Source organism: Rhipicephalus microplus, chromosome 1 (genome assembly GCF_043290135.1).
Source record: "Rhipicephalus microplus isolate Deutch F79 chromosome 1, USDA_Rmic, whole genome shotgun sequence".
In the NCBI taxonomy this organism is placed as follows: domain Eukaryota; kingdom Metazoa; phylum Arthropoda; class Arachnida; order Ixodida; family Ixodidae; genus Rhipicephalus; species Rhipicephalus microplus.
This window is the reverse complement of record NC_134700.1, coordinates 64,649,852-64,671,362: the sequence shown is the minus strand read 5'-3', so window position 1 is coordinate 64,671,362 and position 21,511 is coordinate 64,649,852. Positions and strand designations below refer to the sequence as shown.

The 21,511-nt window shown below is 44.2% G+C and overlaps 1 protein-coding gene across 3 annotated transcripts in view; it reads left to right on the top strand.

Moving 5' to 3' along the window:
- Window positions 1-237: 237 nt before the first annotated feature.
- mEFG1 (mitochondrial translation elongation factor G 1) overlaps window positions 238-21,511 on the top strand; it is a 154,512-nt gene continuing 133,238 nt past the window's right edge. For all 3 annotated transcript variants that reach the window (XM_075873820.1, XM_075873723.1, XM_075873771.1), the window contains exons 1-3: window positions 238-452; window positions 7,843-7,872; window positions 10,696-10,824. In XM_075873820.1, coding sequence (XP_075729935.1) covers window positions 360-452; window positions 7,843-7,872; window positions 10,696-10,824 — 252 coding nt within the window. In that variant the 5' untranslated portion in view covers window positions 238-359. The remainder of the gene's footprint in view (window positions 453-7,842; window positions 7,873-10,695; window positions 10,825-21,511) is intronic.

The following is a 21,511-nucleotide window of genomic DNA, read 5'->3' as shown; positions in this document are numbered from 1 at the left end:
GTGCTATAAATTCTTAAGCGCACTGAACAGCTTACTTGACCAGCAATGTATGGGAAGAAATAGTCACATATATGCCGACAGTTCACCACAGAAAGCAGGCATTCTTATACCAGCGCCTACAAAACAACCGTAAAGAAGCAGACGAACAGGTTATAGGTAGCGCCACCTACGGCGAGCGATTGAACGAGAGCGGGGACACGCGCTCCCATAGGAACCCCGCTATCTGAACAGGTCAGGAGTGTAGTAGGTCATGCTTGCGACCAGGCGCTGTAGCGACGCTTTCATCGGCCAGCGGTTCCCGTCTGAATACTTTCGCCTGGTCTGGTGTTGGGCAAAAGTGTAAACAGCTGTAGGACGCCATGGGTATCTGGAGGGTGCAACACGCATTGAGAGGAAGCTGGAGCATGCACAGCGAGTTGCTCCGGTGTCAGAGGCTGCGCAGTCGGCTGCCGGTAAGTTCGTAATCGCTCGAGAAGCGAGGTTGTTTGCATCTCCTGGTCTGTGAGGAGCAACTGTGCCGCGTAGTATTCATGTAAGTACACGCAAGACGACGATATTGTCGCTCGCCGCGAATTCACATTGACCTTTAATCACGTAGTACATGCCAGTGGTTGTTGCATGTCTGTGTGCCTTAGAATGAATGAACTTGGTTGGGCGCAGGACCAGTAACACCGCATACTGGTTTGACGCAACCTGACGGAGTAATGTAACACGAATGAGGTCGAGTATAGAAGCAAATGACGAAGTGCTGAGTTCAAGCTTGTCACTTGACATGCAATAACAAAGGTAGAGAACAATGTACCTTTCGTTGGCGGCAGTGCACTTTGTGATTACACTCGCCCGCTCTGCTAACCTACATGCGGCATCAACTCTGTGCTCACGAGTCTTGGGGAGGTTTCAGAACCGAAATTCTCAGCCCATTTCATAGCTTTTGCACAGTAACAAATCGGCATCGAAAATACTCCGCGCGATTCTGGTACGTTTCTGAAAAAACAATTGACTGCAACAGCTACGAACTAGTGGCGCGAAGACTGAGGAAACGACAGAGCCGGTGGCCTCCGCCTTAGCCACTTGTCGTGCTTTACTCTCCTCCTTTTCCTCCTCACTGGAACTTCCATTTCCACCCCTTGCTACATGGCTATGCTATTTCTCTGTTCCTTTCCTTTCTTATTCTCATACTCGTGTCGCCCCTCCTCACCCTCTGTTACCCTTGCAATACTGCACTATACAAAGCTATGCTATGGTTTACTCTGTCACATCACTGCTCACCTTCAATTTGCTTAACATGTTATTTCTGCCACAATTCTCGACTCGTAAACGAAATGATGAGTTAGCTCTACGTCTAATTTCTGTGTCATCTCTTCATTTTTCCAGCATTGGACCAGAGATAACATGTTTAGCGAACTTGGGTACCAACTCACCCAGGATCTCCTCACCCTCACTTCTGTTTCCTTGCTGTAGACTTGTTTTCTCAGGGTGAGGAGTGGTCTCGCAACTAGCGTTCTCCTCCTTATTGGTGTGTGTAAATGGCCTAAAGTGCACATGCCAGTGTGCGCAAAATGACTGGAAGTGCATATTGCCCTGTGAAGGCAAGTATCTGCGCATTTTCACTAGCTAGTGGGTGATCAGATTAGAGGCAAAGCACACTGCCTGCTAAGCAACATGGCAGTGCCCATGGGAAAACCATCTATATCATGCTACAGATGGCTATGCTGTGCGTTACCTGCTTATTTCCCTCCTCCTCACCTCACTTTCTTACGTTTTGCTATACTATACTGTACATTGCTGTGCTCTTCATTACCGTCTCCCATAGGTTGGTAAATCTTGTGGAGCTCACTCAGACTCACTCATATAAATATATTTTGCGCTTTGGGCTCACTTGGACTCTCTTGGTGAGTGTGAGTCTCTCTCACAAAATGTTCGTGAGAGAGACTCACACTCACCAAAAGTTTTCTTCAACCAGACTCACTTGAACTCAAACTGACCAAAACATTATTCACTCGGACTCGCGGCTCAATCTGAGTCTGAATGAGTTCGAGTAGGTCGACTCACGAGTCTGTTGGCCTTGAATTAGCTTTTTCAACCATGGTGTCAATGCTCTCTAACCCCAATATCGCACATAATCATTGCTCTTTTTGGTGTCGATTGATATAGTACCTTTGAATATGAGTTATGAGTGCTCGCAAACCAGTAAGGTAGTTTCTCTTACACTTGATGATAGCATAAGATATATTTATCAGAAACTTCTTTGAAATAGTTAACGAGGTGGTAATTAAGGTACCCCCCTACTCAATTTGCACCTCTAATCAATAAATATTGAAATGCTGTATGAACGACACTGCTTCAGAAAATGTGTGAGTAGACGTGAGTCCAAGTGAGGCTGATAGTAAAGCTGAGGACTATATACATAGGACCATAGGTCGTCGAAAGAAAGTGGAACTGACTCAAGAAATATGTCTTGCGGTGTGGACCCACTCGGGCTCCTACTCACCCAACTTTCCTTGTGGCAAACTCACTCGGACTCACACTAATGAAAATTTTCTTTAACCAGACTCACTTGGACTCACCAAAATATTCCTGACCCGAACTCACTCAGACTTACGGCTCAATCTGAGTCTGAGTGAGTCAACTCATGAATGATTTCGCTGACTTATGCCATCTCCCCTCCTCCTTCACATCACTTCACTTTCTCACCCTCATGCTATACCATACTGTGCTCTTTCCTTGTGTACTTTGGCACAGCTAGGCTGGGCTCCCCTATCTTATTGAAGCTCTTCCTTGCTCAGCCAGTTAGTGTTCAAGGAGGGTCCACGCTATGTACGGCTGACACAGAAGCCTATCTATCTAATGTTTCAGCCACACAGTCATACCATGCACGATTAACGTCCCCTTTCCGTAGCTTGAGTCATTCCAGCTACTCTGGTTCGGGCAATTAAGGCAACAGGCTAGGTCAACAAAAAATACACTTTATTGCTTCCTTGGCAATAATGTGTAAATGTCGCGTAGTGGGACAGTCTGCTCTAAGAAGATAACAAAGGGTATACGCTTACGCCTTTCATCGTCGATCACCTTGGCTGGCAAGGCGTATGTAGGGATTGTCCTCAGTCTAGTGGCCGGCGTGAGATAGAGTGTCTTGCTGCGGCACGCTCGTCTTGACCAGCCTCCCGGTTTCTCTCTCCCCAACGAGGGTTGGTTCTCTCCTTGAAGCCGGGAAAGGAGAATAGCGTGCACCGGCCATGCGGTGACCGATCTCTTCAAAAGAGGCTTCGGTGTCTCATTTCTCGAAAGGACAGGCATGTCCTTGCAACTAGGCTTCCGCGCTGCTGTAAAAGAAAAAGAAACCCTGGGCACACGTGCTTCCCCACAATGTGGGGCGAGATCAGTTTTGGCAAGCCTAAACAGCTCTGCTGTTGAAAATGTTGGTGTTGACATCTGCTCATAAGCATCATAGTTGTTTGCATCAATGTAGGGCTTTCACTGCTTGGGGTAATGCTTGAGTAATTTAGAATATTGCTTAATGGCCAAAGGGCCGCACAATTACATGGACACACAGTGAGAACCTTTTGTGGTGAACGGCCATGACGTTGCTATGCCAGTCACAAGTTAATCCAGAAAAAGGGTATAGACCTTTTCATAGGAAGGAGAAAAAAATGCCATCATGCTGGACTGTGTGTGGGGTTGCAAAGGTTGGCATCACAGATTTGGCAGTGCACTTTTTTGGGGGGCCACGCTTGTTTAGCGCAGTCCATAGAGGATTATGCCAGCTCCTAGGGAGTCATCTGTGAAAAAGTATATAAGTTAACATGCAGGGTGGCAGGAATATGCTGTAGTGGGAAGAGATAGAAGAGAGCTAAATCAGGAGGAGCTAATGGTATGTAGGTTTGTGGAGATGCATCTTAGCGACATGAAGTAATGTCTTTTAATCGAGACTGTGAATGGTTCTATGATAGGCTTTGGGTAATGTATGTAAATTAATATGGCTCTAGCAGCCTAAGTAGTGATTACAAAAGCTTAAGGCCGAGCTTTACGAAAGAAATGGAAATAGGAAAAAAGGAAGAATAACAAATGATGGCAGTTTTTACTCAGAAAACCAACTGGAAATACTGCAACAGAACAAATTGGAAAAGAAATCTCCAAGGACACCAAAATGTAGTAGATTTGCATGAATCTAATGAAGTTATTTGAGCTAGAGCTTGCTAAGGTTTGAGTTGAGCTGATGGCAAAAAGAAGACAATCCAAACAGCTGCTGGAATGAGAAGTTTAAGAGGGCCATAGTAAAATTTCAGGAAGCCTTGAGGGAGCACATATATTCTAGACAGAGGGGTGAACCAGAAGCTGATAGACCCGCTGCGGTGGTCTAGTGACTAAGGTACTCTGCTGCTGACCCGCAGGTTGCGGGTTCGAATCCCGGCTGCGGCGGCTGCATTTCCGATGGAGGCGGAAATATTGTAGGCCCGTGTGCTCAGATTTGGGTGCGCGTTAAAGAACCCCAGGTGGTCGAAGTTTCTGGAGCCCTCCACTACGGCGTCTCTCATAATCATATGATGGTTTTGGGATGTTAAACCCCACATATCAATGAATCAATCAACCAGAAGCTGATATCAAAATGAATTGAGATAACTTCTTAAGCTGTAGGAAGAAAGCATCACATATGATCTATGAGAAGATTAGAAGATTAGAAGAAAGGGGGCTGAATGGTTTGCAGGGGTAAAACAAAGGATAGAAAAGGAGCTGGAGAATATGGAAACAGCTCAATTTGCTCAGCAATAAGATATGTCCAGAGCACAGGTTTATAGCTTCTAAAGGATTCATGCTAGAATATGGATGAGGCAATGGAACACATTGTAAGGGCAACAGTGACAGAAAAATCTAAAACCAAGGAAACTGCCATATGCATTAAAAGAGACAAGGATAGATAAATTAGCACTGTGGCTACACGTGAACCATGCGAGTAGGAAAAAGACAAGTGAAGAGAGTTCTCAACTTAAGGGCATAGTGAAGTACCATCTCTATGTAGTGAAGGAATAAGTTTCATTGCTGCCTTGATTTCAGCAATGAATCAGAGTACCTCCTCTTTGTTATTTCTACCCTCTTAAGTCTGCTTTTCCTATGATTTACATAAACCCTAGTGCTTTGAAAAATTCAGCCCCATTGCCTTTGACAATACGGTGACGCGTTTTTCAAAAAAGTATCATCAGGTGTTCAGCTGTTTTCCTCCTCCTTTCCACACGCACCACAGTCCTTTCATACTTGGCTTGACGTGTCCTTACTAGCAATACTCCTGCCCTGGCTTCTAACAGCAAAGTGCTGCCCTAAGAGTTATTGTACTTTTTTTTGTCTGTGGCGATTTCCTGCTTGATGAGGACAGGTAGGTTAGCCAGTTCTCAGACCGGCTGGCTACCCTGTGCTGGGGAAGTAAATAAAGGGAATGAAAGATGACTGAAAAGAGACATCGAAAGAGAAAAAAAAAAAACAAGGAAGAAGGACAACAGTACTGTCTACGATGCTGCTTACAGTCTGTCCCTAAGACCATTTGCCCGCAAGAAGCGCAATAATGCTCTCAATGACTTGCGTGCCGAGGACGGTGTCGACCAGTGTCCTCCCCCAAGTCTAAGTGATTTTGGTCCTAATATTTTTTCTTCTGGCGATTGGCGAATGTCAAGTCTATCTAGAACTTTTGACACTTCTTTTCTTGGCGCACTAAAGCGAGGACACTCGCAGAAAAGATGGGAAAATTTCTCCGCGCAGCCACAGTTGTCGCATGTCGGGCTGCTGGCTATTCCGATTCGAGACAAATAAGCATTCGTAAAGGCCACCACAATCCACAGACGGCAGAAAGTGTCTCTTCGGCTTTGGCTATTCCTGATAGAAGATGGAGCTGTGTTTTGTTTCCAATTTTGTAAGCATCCTGACTCTTCACTGGATCCACTCAGTTTTTAGGTCTTTTTCTGAACCAATAATTTTTTTTTGCTTGGTCTCCTTTTGTTGTCGAAGTATTTACTTCACACATTTCTGGCTCACTTCCTTCATTTTATATTGACACTCTTTATGTACACTTGCAAAGCCCTCTGCTCTTCCCAGTTTCTCTGTATCTCTTCTCAAATTTTATCTTGCTGCCAGCTTCCTTGCCAAAAAATGATGTCCATCCCACATCACCTGTACCCTCTGATTTGATATGTTTCTGTGAGCTCCCAATGCAAATCTGCCTACATTGCATCGCTTAATTTTCTACCTTGCTTCTACCTCTGATCCCATGCAGAAGACCGCATTGCTGAACGTTATACCAGGAACAATCATTCCTTTCTAAATTCCTCTCTCTACCCTGTACCTGTTGTAATTCCACAGTGTCTTGGTTTTCATTACAGCTGCATTCTTTTTACTTTTAGTCGCTGCATAAATGTACTCACACGAACATTTATCAATCACCACCAGCTTGTCTGCCTGTATCCTGTGCTAACCATATTTGTTGTCATTAAAAATCATAACTGTCGATTTCTTATAACTGAATTTTCAGTAGTTTCAATCTAATACGTCTCCCTCTTTAGTGCAGATGTCTATCAATGGCTGCGACATTTTTTTTTAATATGATAGTATTAAAGAACTCATTTTGCAGAAATTTCACTGTCAGTGTTGTTGGTTGTAAGCAAAAAATCAATAATGGTCATGAGGGAAAATCCAAAGTAGATGCAAATAAAGAAATGTTTTTAAAATCTTCCATTCGAGTAACTATCGAACCCAGCACTTCAGCGTGGCAAGCAGGTGTTCAACCATATCGCCACTTCTGTGCTCAAAATTGATACGAAAAAAAAAAACACAAAAAAAAACTATGAATGTTACGTGCTGCAAAAGTGCTGTTTCTTGGCAAAAGCATAGAATCACACTAGAGGTCGAAACATCTAAATCGTACAGTTGGCTGGTTTAGAGGTCAACTAATTGTAAAGCAACCAGGCCTAATTAATTATTCTTATCTACTATAGCATCAACGATGTGTGCAGCTGTGCAGGTGTTCATGTTGCCTTGCGGATTATGTAACTGCTACCTTGCAAACTCGCAATAGGAAGAATTATTTAGTAGCCCATGGGCACTTCACAACTGTACTTGCAATAGGCATTATAAGATAGCTTAAAAGGGCTGATTTGCTACTGCACAAACAATCCTTGCAGCATGGTTTAGGTGTCCACCAAGAAACAAAGTCGGTCTAGCAATTTAGAATGCAATGCCAACTGCATCTGAATCTTGAAGCTGAAGAAGCATCATCCAAGTTTTTGTTGCTGACTACTAATACTATGTCGTCTACATAGACAAGTGCTGTTAGTGAGTGCTGGTAATGAGGACACAGTGCTTCGCCTGTCTCGGTCTTTATGTCCCATTCAATGAGCTGTTACCCAGTTCTCACAGTAATGCTATCAAGTTGTGAATGTGCAAAAAGAGTGTCCGTCTCCACAGCATTCACAAATATTGTGCCATTTGGTGTGTGTTCATAAAGTAAATGTTTGAAGGAGCTTGTGTAAATGTATGGCGCTTCTTGATGTGTGATGCCCCTTTTGCAATTTTTTTTTTTCGGTGATGTTGTTGATCTATTATTGAAGCATTCATTTTTTTTGTTTTGTTTGTTATTCCCATACCCATGTGTACTTTTTCGAACCACTTCCTGTATTGACCTGTACAAAGGCCTGCAGTATTGTTAAATAAATAAATAAATAAATAAATAAGTTTTGATCATTTTGTTGTTGTGCCAGACCAGTGTAGATACATCTAGTACATATGGCATGTTGTGTTTTTTTTTTGTCTTTGTATTGTTTTGCTTAATGTGTGGAGCAATCAGTATTGTTGTTTTTCCAGGTCTTGGCAGGCAGCTACTCAACGAAGGCAGTAAGTACTGGCCAATTAAACCTTTTGTGTGGAGTATTGCTAATAGAGAATCAACTATAGTTCCCTGTCTGAATTTTGTATCAGCATTTAATTGTTTAAAGCTGAAAATAAGAAAAAAACTCGCCTTACTGCAGCTGTGCAAAACGTTTTTGTAGTCATGTGACACTTGTAGGGTAATTCACTATGTTTTTTTTAATTAGCTAGCTTGGGAATAAGAAAGCAATTAATATTTTGTTTAGAACCATGTAGTCTTGTCCAAAAATGATGCCTTGTTACACTAGCTTTTTTGCTCTAAGATTTGTAAGGGAGAATATTCTGCAGAGAATGTTCTGAAGCAAGTAATATAGAGCTGTTTGTGATCACAATGTGTAGGCGCTTTCCTTTTCTGGCATCTAAAGAAAGGTATTGAAATAGTATCGCAAATCGCAGGAGACTGCAATCATGCTACATTGTGTTGCAGTACTCCCAACTGTATTTCACTGAGTAAAAACATCATGGAAGAGTGAGGGGCTTCATAGCCAGTGTCGTCTCACAGAAAAGATGTGATAAGCAATAATGTGCCTTGCTCGAATAACGTGGGCATTTGGGCAAGTTGATTATTCATCATCAAGAAGATTTTTTTAACATCGTGTAAAAAACACATATGTACGAAGGGAGGTGACACGGTCTGGCACTGACTTCTAAGGATTGTTAACTTGAAAAAGATGTTTATATATGGTGGGAAAATTGCAAAACGGCACCAAAAAAAACGCACACATGAGACAAATATTGTGCATAAACGCTAATAGATGACAATGTTATTGACATTTGCGTGGAAAAGATAATCCACTACCTTTTTGTGTAAAGTGATGACAGGCCTGCTAATTCATGCTTCCCCCAAATGAAGAATCTCAGCCATCCGTGCAATTTTTCCTGTCAGCGTATTTTTACTACTAAACATCGCTCTGGTTTGATTGTGAGCAGGAATGCAACCCTCAATCCTTTAAATGCGCACTCAAACGCCTGGAGTTGCCACTCATCACATTCCAGCAATGTCCAGGCAAGCTTGGAAGTTTGCTTGGCGTATTTCCTGCCACACGACACTGGGATGATATACACCACGTTGTCAACACAAGGTGCCAACAAATTCCAGTGCTTAATCAGGGTGTTCTAGCGGAAATCATTGGCTTGCGCAGTTGTTCCAGTTTCTCAGGCGCAGAAAAAACAACTTTCACATATGCGCCCTGCCCTACCTTCTTAAGGCCGTGCAATATCTGGTGTATCCAAGGGACCTCTGCAGCCTTAGCTTTCTTCCTTCCCTTATCATGGTGGTCAATAGGGAGACTACCTCTAGAAGGCTGGTTACTCGGGACATGTTCTTGCTTCTGATGCTAGTCGGCTTCTCGAAGAAACAAAGCACTCTCATCACGATTACTGCTAGGGTAAAGGTTAGAAGAAAGCTAAGGCTGCAACAGTAGTTCCCCAGTACTCTCTATATCTCTGAAGGATATCTCAGTGAATTATGAATATTTTATTTTCATATTTGATCTGCACCATTTAAGCAGAATAGAAAAATTAGTCTGAGCAGTGCCACAGTACAGCTGACCTGTCGTTGGTTTAATGCAGCTGTTATGTGCCACTCTTTAACATTCTATAGCTCAAGTTATATGGAACATTAAGCACAGCAAGTGTTGCATAAATATGAGCACTCTTGCTTATTTCTGTATAAAAAATAAAGAAACAAAAAATACATTTTACCTCATTTTATGTTTTCAGTTTTTGCTTACACTTAAGCAATTTGGCAATAATTGTTCAGCATTTTATTTACCTCATATTTTGCTGAAAATAATGGTCACATATTTAAACACTGGAATATGAGTGCTGATTCTTTTATGTGTCCGCTATACTAGAGCGTAGTCGTAAACCACCAAACAATAGGTATAAAAGTGTATGCATCTTAAAAGCAAATAGCATTGTCACTGCAAAGCACAGTTCCTTGTTCCACATTGCAACCACTGTAGTTTTGGTTTTGGAAAAAGAGCATGACTCATTAGTTATTTTTGGGGCAAGATGGTAGATCAAACTAATTAAAATGAAACTAGTCAGAAAAAAAGGAGTCATTAATGTTATCCGATTGTTGTCTGAAAGCATCTTTTCGATGCTTTCAGCGAAGGACAGTGAGACTTCGTAAGTAGGCTTGTGCAAATATTCGATCACTTTGAATATTCGAATGAAAATAATGTTTTTGAACACAATTCGATTCAAATTTAAGTTATTGGAAATTTCGAAATATTCAAAATGAACAAACAGGTGTATGTCGCTATGGAAATCTTTTGTAAAGGTTTCACTGAAGTGGAAGGATGCTGTACCGTGAATACAACTTTCTAGAGAGAATACAACTTTCTAGAGAAAGCCTGCACTAAGCCCTACTTCAAGGTTGAATGAGCATCGTACTCTCGAATAGATTTTTTTCTTGTTTAAGTTTAAAAGACTTGTTACACTGGCTTTTGTGCTGTAAAACTTGTAAATTTAAAAATGTAACACATTTTACGAGTTATCTCTTGCCTTCTACTAAAATTAAATTCTTGCTAGTATTTAAAGTTGCTTCCATTGCCTTTGGACCAAAAATAATATTTGCGCATGTTTTGTCTCAATTAAAAATATATATATGTTGTGCAGGTTAGTTGAGTCATGACAGATACGCTCATTTTTCTTTGTAATATGTTATATATACTATCCAAATTATTTGAAACGAGTTGCTTCGAATTCTTTTTGAGCCTAAGGATCGCACAGGCCTATTCGAAAGTACTGCAACCATGTCCTTCATTCGCTGTTGTTGTTCAGGATGAGGATCGGCACAAGAATGTGGAACACATTCGCAACATTGGCATCTCGGCGCACATCGACTCGGGAAAGACCACGCTGACCGAGCGGCTGCTCTTCTACACGGGTCGCATTGATCAGATGCACGAGGCAAGTGGATAGCTACTCCTTGGCATGCCATTGCTGGTGGTCAGCTGCACACTCCCCAAAAATCTTGCTGAGCGCTCTAATGGAAGTAACTTTGTGGTTACAATACTGTTGGGTGATGAAAGTAATATCTGGAGATGTGTGGCAGAACAACTGCGTATATTATTATGAGGCACAGTGTAGAGGAGGGCTTCAGCTATGAAATTCCCAGTGACAACTTGCTGCAGTATTTAGATATATTAATTTACAATTTATTTATTTACGATATTTGCCTCAAGTGCCCACTTGAGGCATTAATGTAGCGAGGAGATAACATTTAATATACGTGTTTAAAATACATGCGCGAAAAAGCAATACATTTGAGAACAATAAAGAAAAAAAGAAAGAAAATGCAGAAGGGCGACGAGCCATTAACACTGCGGTGTATATGAAAGAAATAAAGCTACATAATAAAGCATGCAAGGCTGACACGTAATTTGCATTGACGTGTGGGAAAATACACAGCAAAATGTGTAATTATAACACACACACACGCGTGCACATACACACACACACACACACACAAAGTGTAATCAGGCTATGAAAAAATGTGACTTTGAAGTGCAAAGGTGAATGTTTCCCTGGATGCGGCTACAATTTCTTGAGTTTCACTTCTGTATGGATCACTGAAAAAATAAAAAACGCCAGGCCTGCACTGTAGGCGCAGCACATTCATAGCGAAAGCTAGAAGAGCGGCCTTTCGGAGCCTTTTCAAAACACTTATTGGGTAACTACTGCAAGCACTCTTGCTTAATACCCACTAGGTCATTAAGAATAAATATTGTCAACCACACGTAGTGGGTCGACTGTAAGAGCGGCTCTACCATCTGAAGGAAAGAAAGAAGATCGCGTGCCTCTTCTTGACTCGAGAGCCAGCCACGACTGACCCATCGTCCCAGCGCTAGCTATTTGGTGGTTCAATGAACCCCCAGTACCTGTGATTCATCGTGACAAATTGGTGGAAGGTGCTGGGTAGTCTCACGAATGCTACAGACCCCCCCCCAGGAAGCCGTAATACGAGTCCAGTGCCAGTCAATGCTCCCGTGCATCGGACCAGCCGCTAAATCAGGGGATTGCCTCCGGAAGTCGACGATACTGCTCCCACCACGTCAACAAACATGACCAGCACTTCGGTACAAACCTTGCCAACCGGCACGGGAAGCACGTCGTCGAAGCGCTATACGTTGGAAAGCACACGGGCACCAACGACGTTCCATGGTACGGAGCGCGAGGTCGTTGAGGACTGGTTGGCGGACTTTGAACGCGTAGCTACCTTGAATCAGTGGGACGACACAGCGAAACTGGGTCATGTCTACTTCTATCTCGAAGACGGGGCACGCACTTGGTATCAAAATCGAGAGGAGCAGCTGACGACGTGGCCCGAATTCTCTCGTAGACTTCTGCAGACATATGCCAGCGCTGACCACCAAGAAAGAGCTGAACGAGCTATTCTTGCCCGTGTCCAGTCGCCAAATGAAACTGTGACCACGTACGTCGAAGACATGACGCGCCTCTTTTGACGGGCAGATTCAAGAATGACGGAAGACAAGAAGTTGCGTCACTTGATGCGCGGTGTCAAGGACCAGCTTTTCGCCGGCCTTGTGCGAAGCCCTCCGAAGACGGTTGCGGAGTTCTTGTCCGAAGCTGTGACAATGGAAAAAATGCTGCAGAAGTGATCAAACCAATACGACAGGCAAGTCAGTAGCATGTCCACTGCTGACATTTTCACCGCCGCTGGGACCAGCAATGACTCCTTACGTGAACTCATCCGTAATACCGTACGGGAAGAGTTGCAAAAGGCTGGTGTAACAGTTCATTCTACGGTTAGCTCTATTGCAACTGTGATCAAGGATGAGCTGCACCAGGCCCTCCGGGGCACCTTGCCTCCTGATACAGCTGCGTCAGCTCCTGCTGAATACCGCCCTGGAACAACCTACGTGGAAGCCTTGAAACGCCCTGCTTCATCGTCACCATTGTTCGTTCATCCTGTCCCTGCAGTTTCACTCGAGTCAGCGCAGCACATACCATACTACGAAGACACGTACACGCCACTGCCCCTGCCCTTTGTCCATGGTGCTTCTGTCGCCCATCGTTCGAGGCAACCGGTCCAGTACATCGACGATCGGCACTCGTCTCCTCGGAAGTCTGATGTCTGGCGTACACCTGATCACCGGCCTCTATGTTTTCACTGCTGAGAAGCTGATCACTTGTACCGCCAGTGCCCATATCGCCGTCTTGGGTTTCGTGGCTTTTCTGCATACTCGCCGCCACCCCGTCACGGCCAGAGACCACGCGACATCGAAAACTACTTTTTGCACCACCGTCTGCACCACCGTCTGTGCTCGCCTCACGCAGTCGCGCTCGCCATCACCGAGGCGATTTTCATCAATGCCCCAGTGGTATTCTACCACACGATCTCCCAGCCCCCGCCGGGAAAACTAGCCGAAGCAACCTCTGGGGGCGGGGTCGCTGAACGTCGAAGCGCTGAAGACCTCCTATTGACGCAGAACCGTACAGAAACTGGTCCGACATCACCTGCTGCTGCAAAAGATAGCCGGCTTTCACTCGACATAGCAGTGACAATTGATGGTTGTGTAGTTAATGCGTTAGTGGACACCGGCGCAGACTATTCCATACTGAGCGGGAAACTGACAACGCAGCTGAAGAAAGTAATGAAGCTGTGGCATAACTCGCCGATTCGGACAGCTGGTGGCCATGTCGTTACTCCACTGGACGCCTGCACAACTGGAGTACCGATTCAAGAGTATACATTCGTGGCAAGCTGTCTTGTTCTACGTGAATGCTCCCATGACGTCACTCTGGGAGTTGACTTTCTACGGGAAATTGGAGCTGTCATTGATCTGCAAGTGTGCCGCGTCATGTTCTCAGCCCAGCGAGCAATCAACGTGCAGGATGACGGAAGGCGTTTCGACGTACTCCGTATTTCTGAACAAAGTGGGACGCTTCTTCCCCAAGCAAGTGTTCTAGTCGACGTAACATGCTGTGGTTTGAGCGATGGCGATGTGGTGGCCGAGACAAATTTAGAACACCTCCTGCAGCAAGGCATCTGTGTAACGAGAAGTGTAATACACGTTTGTGATGGCCGATCTGAATTGCTCGTTACCAACTTTAGCAACGAGCATTGACCCCTTTTCCGCTGCACTTCGATAGCGTTTGCCCATGAAGTAGCAAATGTAACCAACTGTCTCATGTCAAAAATAGTGACGTGTCTGCGTAGAAATAACGCAGACACGTCAATGAGCAACATTGACATCAATCCTGATCTGTCCACCGATAACCAGACTGCGCTGCGAGCGCTCTTGTTCAAGTACAGGTCTTGCTTCGCAAGTTGCTCAAAGATCCGCCAAACGTCCATCACTCAACACAGGATCATCACGTACGAGGACGCACGCCCAATACACCAGCACCCCTACCGCGTGTCGGCTAAAGAACGTGAAGCGATTTCGCGAGTTCACGCAAGTTCGCGAGATGCTTGACGATGGCGTTATCGAACCATCCACCAGCCCGTGGTCATCTCCAGTCGTGCTTGTCAAAAAGAAGGACGGGTCGCTACGCTTCTGCGTCGATTACCGAAAACTTAACAACATGACCAAAAAGGGTGTGTACCTGCTGCCGCGTATCGACGATTTGCTGGATAGACTTCGTCGTGCCGATTATTTAACTTCTCTCGATCTCAAAAGCGGGTACTGGCGAATCGAGGTAGATCAGCGAGACCGCGAGAAGACAGCCTTCGTGACTCCAGATGGCTTATACCAATTTCGAGTACTCCCTTTCGACTTGTGTTCAGTGCCGGCAACTTTCCAGCGAATGATGGACACTGTCCTCACAGGGCTCAATTGGCAGACTTGTCTTGTCTATCTTGATGATGTAATGGTCTTCTCTGCCACGTTCGAGCAGCACCTTCACTGCCTGTGCAGCGTGCTGGAGGCTATTCGATCGGCGGACCTCACACTAAAGCCACAAAAGTGCCACTTCGGCTATGAAGAACTAAAATTTCTTGTACATGCAGTTAGTGGCGAAGGAGTCCGGCCCGATCCAGACAAGCTTGCTGCTGTTGCCGAATTACCAGCTCCTGTCGATAAGAAAGCCGTCCGGCACTTCCTTGGTTTGTGCGCCTACTATCGCCGGTTCATTCATGGCTTTTCACAGATAGCAGAACCTCTGACTCGTCTCACAAGGGACGTTTTTTCTGGGAAAACGAGCAACAAGCAGCTTTTGATGAACTGCGACAGCGGATGCAATCAGCACCCGTCCTCGCTCATTTCGAGGATGATGCTGACACGGAGGTCCATACTGACGCTAGTAACGTTGGGCTTGGTGCAGTGCTCGTTCAGCGTCAAGAGGACATCGAAAGAGTGATAGCCTACGCCAGCCGCTCTCTATCCTGTGCCGAGGCGAATTATTCCACTACGGAGAAAGAGTGCCTCGCAGTTATGTGGGCAATCACCAAGTTTCGCCCGTGCCTTTATGGTCGTCCCTTCAAGATAGTGACGGACCACCGCGCCCTCTGTTGGTTGGCAAGCCTGCGCGACCCTTCAGGACGGCTAGCATGGTGGAGCTTGCGGCTGCAGGAATTTGATGTCACCATCGTCCATAAGTCCGGCCGTAAGCATGAAGACGCTGACACACTGTCACGCGCACCCCTTCATGTCATCAGTCAGGAAGCAGAGGAAGACGAAGGCTTCCTGGGCGCCATTAGCTCATCAGACTTGAGCAAACGGCAGCGGGAGGACGCAGAGATTCGTCCGATCATCTATCATTTAGAGGGCCAGGGCACAATCATAGCACGTCATTTATTCCACTCGTTGCCGTCGTTCTGCCTCCGAGACGGTGTGCTGTACAAGAAGAAAGCTCGTTCGGACAACTGTGCCTACCTCCTGGTGGTTCCTCGAGACATGCGAGACGACGTCCTCTTCGCTTGCTATGACGAACCCACAATTGGTCATCTAGGCTACTCACGGACACTTGCCAGAGTGAGCGGGAGGTACTATTGGCCAGGACTTTCGGCAAGCGTCAAGAAATACGTCAAGAGCTGCCGGGAATGTCAGTGCCGAAAGCAACCATCTGTTAAGCCAGCTGGTTCGCTTCAGCCCATTGAAGCACCTTGCACGCCATTCGATCAAGTCGGCATGGACATTCTCAGGCCATTTCCCCTGTCTGCGGACAGCAACAAATAGGTGATCGTCGTGACCCACTATTTGACGCGCTACGCTGAGACAGGTGATCCCACGAGCCACGGCTTCTGAGGTAGCACAATTTTTCATGCGCCACATCGTGTTACGACACGGTGCTCCTTCCAGTATAATAACGGTCAGAGGGACGGAATTCACGGCGCAGCTTACGAAGTTTTCAAACTGAGCAACACCAGACAACGAAGGACAACTGCGTACCACCCGCAAACCAACGGACTTACCGAGCGACTGAATAAGACCAGCGCAAACATGATCTCAATGTACATCGACGTACAGCACAAAACATGGGACCGGATCTTACCTTACGAGACCTTCGTGTATAATACCGCGGTGCAAGAGACCACGCGATTCACGTCATTTCGGCTTCTCTACAACCGCGAAGTGCAGGTCATGCTGGACTCTATGCTACCGTGTCAAGACGAAGACGAGTTGGCAACTGACGCCGATGAATTCGCAGAGCGTGCTGAGGAAACCCGGCAGCTTGCGTGACTACACATCGGCCAGCAACAGCAGGCAGACGCACGGCGCTATAACATCCGCCACAGAGAAGTCTTTTACAACCCAGGAGACCAAGTTTGGGTGTGGACGCCCGTCCGCCGCCGTGGCCTTAGTGAAATGTTACTGAGCCGGTACCTTGGCCCATATAAAGTGTTACGCCACATCAGTGACGTGAACTACGAAGTGGTTCTGGACACAACATCGCAGGCACAGAGCAGGACATGACCGAGGCCAGACATCGTTCATGTGTTGTGCATGAAACCATTTATTGCGCGTTGTTCGTAACTTTTTCCTTGCCGTATACTGTTCTTTGTGTTATTTATTTATTTTTATGAACTTGTTTCTTCGTTCACTGATTTTTCCTATATTGGCACGCTCATTAATTTCTACTTTTACTTTATTCGAATTTCCAATTTCTTTTTTTTTCTTTTCACGTGCCTATGTCGTAACATCGGGGTGGTGCTATGTACTTTTCTTTCCCTCTTTTGGGACTTTTTTTCTTTTGAAAAAGAGGGATAATGCCACCCACACGTAGTTGGTCGACTGCAAGAGCGGCTCTACCATCTGGAGGAAAGAAAGATCGCATGCCTCTCCTCGACTCGAGAGCCAGCCACGACTGACGCATCGTCCCAGCGCTAGATATTCGGTGGTTCAATGAACCCCCAGTACTTGTGATTCATCGTGACAATATATTTGGGTAGTAGGCTGGCATTCGCCATGCTATTTTTCGACATTCTTCTGAGAAGCGTGGTATTCCTCGCTAAACACTTGCGAGGAATTTCGTGCCAATTGTTCATGCAGTGACTGATGAGAGAGAGAGAAATAAACGTTTATTTAGAAACAGTGTTCCGTGCGAGGTGCGGTGTCACCCTAAGGTGAGAGGATTCCCAAGTCCAAAAACCCTCTGGCTTCGACTGCCCTCTTGGCCCTGGCAGCGAGTTGTCGCTGGTCTTCTAGGTCCTCATGGACGAGCTTGGCCTCCCATGTTTCCACTAGGTGGTCGTCGTTTATTCTAGGGGCTTGGTCCCGCTCCAGTTGCACCAGGATGTGGCTGATGACGAAAAATTATGCCTGTAGTGGATATGCACCACAGTTTATAGGGGAACGAAAACAAGCTTTTGAAATGGGTTGGAGCATCGGACAGCCCACTCATTAAGCTATTCGCATTAACCGACGACTGATTGTTCATCTGCTAATTTAAAACGCTTAAGTCGTATTAACACGATTGCTTTCCCGTCATCAAGCCTGCCTAAGGCAAGTATTCTACTCAGAGGTAGAATACTGGGCTGGCACCCATTGGACGCGGGTTCGAGCCCTACTGTGTTATTGGTACTAGATTTTTTTGTTGTTGTTAATTACGCGCGATGTGGTTACGGACACCGGCGCCGGCGGCGGACAACTACGGCACTGCGCGAGACCCGAGTTGTGGTGTCATAACAGCTTTTGCTGTAATATTTAAAAATGTTAATTCTGGCAGTAAACTCGCACATCTTTAGTGAATGGTCAGTACAAGCAGATATATACGTGGCTTCAATATGTAGTTCTCTTTGTGAATACCCCTTAAGCCATCGAATATTTTGTGAAACAGAGATAAACGTAAGAATTTGCATCTGTCTTCAAGAAGGAGCCATCCTTAAACTATTACTTATTTCAAGAGATCTTTCACAAAAGTCATAATCACCTGTGACGAAACGGGCCGCTCTCGGCTTTATAGAGCATTAATATTCACTTTATTTAAGGGGTCCAAAGTGCTACACGCGTACTCAAAAAAATGGGCGTACATTGGAGATATAAAGGGTTTCTTTCAGGCTGGCGGGTGCTTGTTTAAAGTCAAGTCGCAACAAGTTTTATGTGTTGCTGGCCTTTCTTAAGATGTAATCAATGTGCGCATTCCAAGTCAGATTGCTGGAAAAAATGACTCCTAGGTACTTATATTCTGCCACAATGGACAGCTGTGTTGTATTCATGACATACCTTGCCACCAGGGGGTGCTTTTTGTTCGTGAATGCCAGCCACAGGTCCTTGTGGTTGGCATTTCTAGATATCAAGGTAGCTTATGATAGTGTATTTCAAAAAGACATGTGGGAATACTGTACACACTGGATGTGGAAAATGGAATAACTAATCTTCTAAAGGATAGCCATAAAAGTAACAAGTAGTTATAAAATGGGAAGAACAGGTATCTCAACCTATAGAGACACAATGCGGGATTCGACAGGGATGTCCCTTGTCACCTTTGTTATTTATGCTGTATCTACAGGGACTAGAAGCCAAATTTGAGGGGAGTCGACTCGGCTTCAGCTTCCCTTTTGCCAAACTAGGAAAACACGTTGAACAATCATTATCAGCATTGATGTATGCAGATGATATACTGTTAATAGCTGGCAAGAAAGAAGATAGCAGGGATTGATAGACATCTGCAGTAATGAGTGAGATGGTTATATTTGAAGTTCAGGAGGGAAAAATTGGCAATCATGATTTTTAATGATAGCGAAGGCAGTAAGCATAAGATACAGGAAGTCACGCTAGAAGTACTAGATAAATACAGATATTTGAGCATATGGATAAACAACGAGGCTGAGTACCTAAGGGAGCACGAAAGATACGTAATGACTAAGGGTAACAGGAATGCAGCTGTAATGAATAGGCCTGTAATGAAAAAGAGGGATTTAGAAAGGTGTCATGGTTTGTCGTTCAGTATTGCGGTCTTCTGCATGAGATCAGAGGTTCAAGTAAGATTGAAAATTAAACAATGTGGCATAGCTAGACTTGCTTTGGGAGCACACGGGAATACCCCAAATCAGGGGGTACAGGGTTACATGGGATGGACATCGTTGAAGTGCAGGAAAGCCAAGAGCAAAATAGAATTTGAGCAGAGATTGAGAAAAATGGGAGAGGAGCATTGGGTTAGGAAAGTTTTCAGCTACTTGTACATGTAGAATGTTGATACTAAATGGAGGAAGGAAACTCTAAAATTGTCAAGCAAGTATTTAGACAACAGCAAAATACATAGCCAAAAGGAAACAGTGGTCAAAAAGGAAGGAAACAGAGAGGGACAAGTGGAAGATTGCAATGTTTACGAAATCGTCACTGAAGACCTATCAAACTTTCAAACAGGAAATTGCAAAAAAAAAGATCTACGATAATTCTTGGAGTAGTTCTCTGCTGTTCGAGGTCAGAATGGGAGTATTAACGGACCGAAACATACTGAGCCAAATATGAAGGCACAGACATGTTATGTAGTGCGTGTGGAGAAGAGAAAACTGCTGTACATTTGCTAATGTTCTGTAAGGGGCTCCACCCTTTAGTCCAAGATAATTGTGCGGAATTTTTCAAAGCATTAGGGCTTAGGGACAATGAAGGCAAAATAAACTCTAAACGGGTAGAAATAACCAGGAGTAGGCTAACTGATTGGTGGCAACAATCAAGGCGCGAGTGAAATTCAATCCTTCAACACATAGGGATAGCACTTGACTTTATGCTTAGGCGGCTTCAGCCGCCCCCCGATCTGAAGGGCACAGCCGGAATCACCCATCCATCCATCCATCATAAGAGGTTTCTTTTGCACAGGTTTTGTTATTTTTTGATTTCAAGAAAATTGTTTTATTGTTTCCTTGTTGAGGAAACAAAAGAATGCTGGGACTAAAGGCATATAGCCTGACAGAGGACCCAACACTGTTGTACACAGTTCATACAGCACAGATATTTATGCAGAAGTCAACCTTGATTAAAACGGAAAACACGTACAAGAAAAAACAGCGTTCTTGGCATCCAGACCATGATGAACATAAGAAGCAATAGAAAAAACAGGTTGCCTAAAAACTTTCATGTAACATTGAATCTGCCTTTGACTATACACAGGTAGTATAAACCTAACATAATTAATAATCACTCAGGAAAAGGATTAGTCTAGAACATTAGAGACATGTGATATGCATAGCATATTCGTAGTTAATCCAATACATTTAGTAGAAATTTTCATTGCTGGCCTATTACCATTGCTTACAACAGTATTTTTATGATCCATCAAACCGTATGTTCTCTTGCATTAGCAGTTTTTTAACTTGCGCCTTGAAGGATTTTCCCGTGCAATGAAAATTAAGCAAATGTTTCAATTTGTTTAATATGTAAGTTGTTTGATAGGTAAACGCTAGTTTACCATAGTTTGTTCGTGCTCATTGTGGACGGCGTAAGCTTTGGCAGATGGGATAAGTGTGTTGTCTAGCTCCCTCGTGCTCGTACAACTTTTTGCTGTATATGAGTTGTAACATTTTCATGTAAAAGACTTGATCAGCATGAAGCATATTATATCTTTTAAATAGAGGTTTGCATAAGTTGGCATAAGTTGCTCAAGTTTGCATAACTTCCTTTGTGATTGGAGTACAGGCGGAGAACTCTCTTTTGTAAAAGTACAAGTTTCTTATAGTTAGTTTTAATAGTTGTTCCCCACATAAGAGCTCCAAAGCAAAACTTAGAATGAAAAAGGCAATTGTATAGCGGTTGTTTTAACCATAGGGGAAGCAGTTTAGAAATTCAGTGCATAATACCAATACTTTTTGATAAGTCTATACACAGTTGACTAATATGTGGGTTTCAGCTTAAGGGGGGACGTGGCAAGTAAAACTAATTTTTTTATTAATGTACTGTTTGTGATGAAATTTGGTGTGTGTATGTGGATGATTGTGAGGATTCCAAATATGAAAACCGTTTTCAAATACCTCTTGTACTTTTTGAGTTACAAGCATAATTATACTAATTAATGCTCTTCACGCTTAAAGAGATAATTATTGCTAAATGAAATTATTTTTTCATATTATTATGTTCCCAAAGCATCAACTTGTGCAAAGAAGCTATTAGTTGATTTTTCTAGTTCTTGTAACCATAAATAAAATTTCCAAAACATGGATGTTGTTTTGCGCACACATCGCAGTAATTATAAA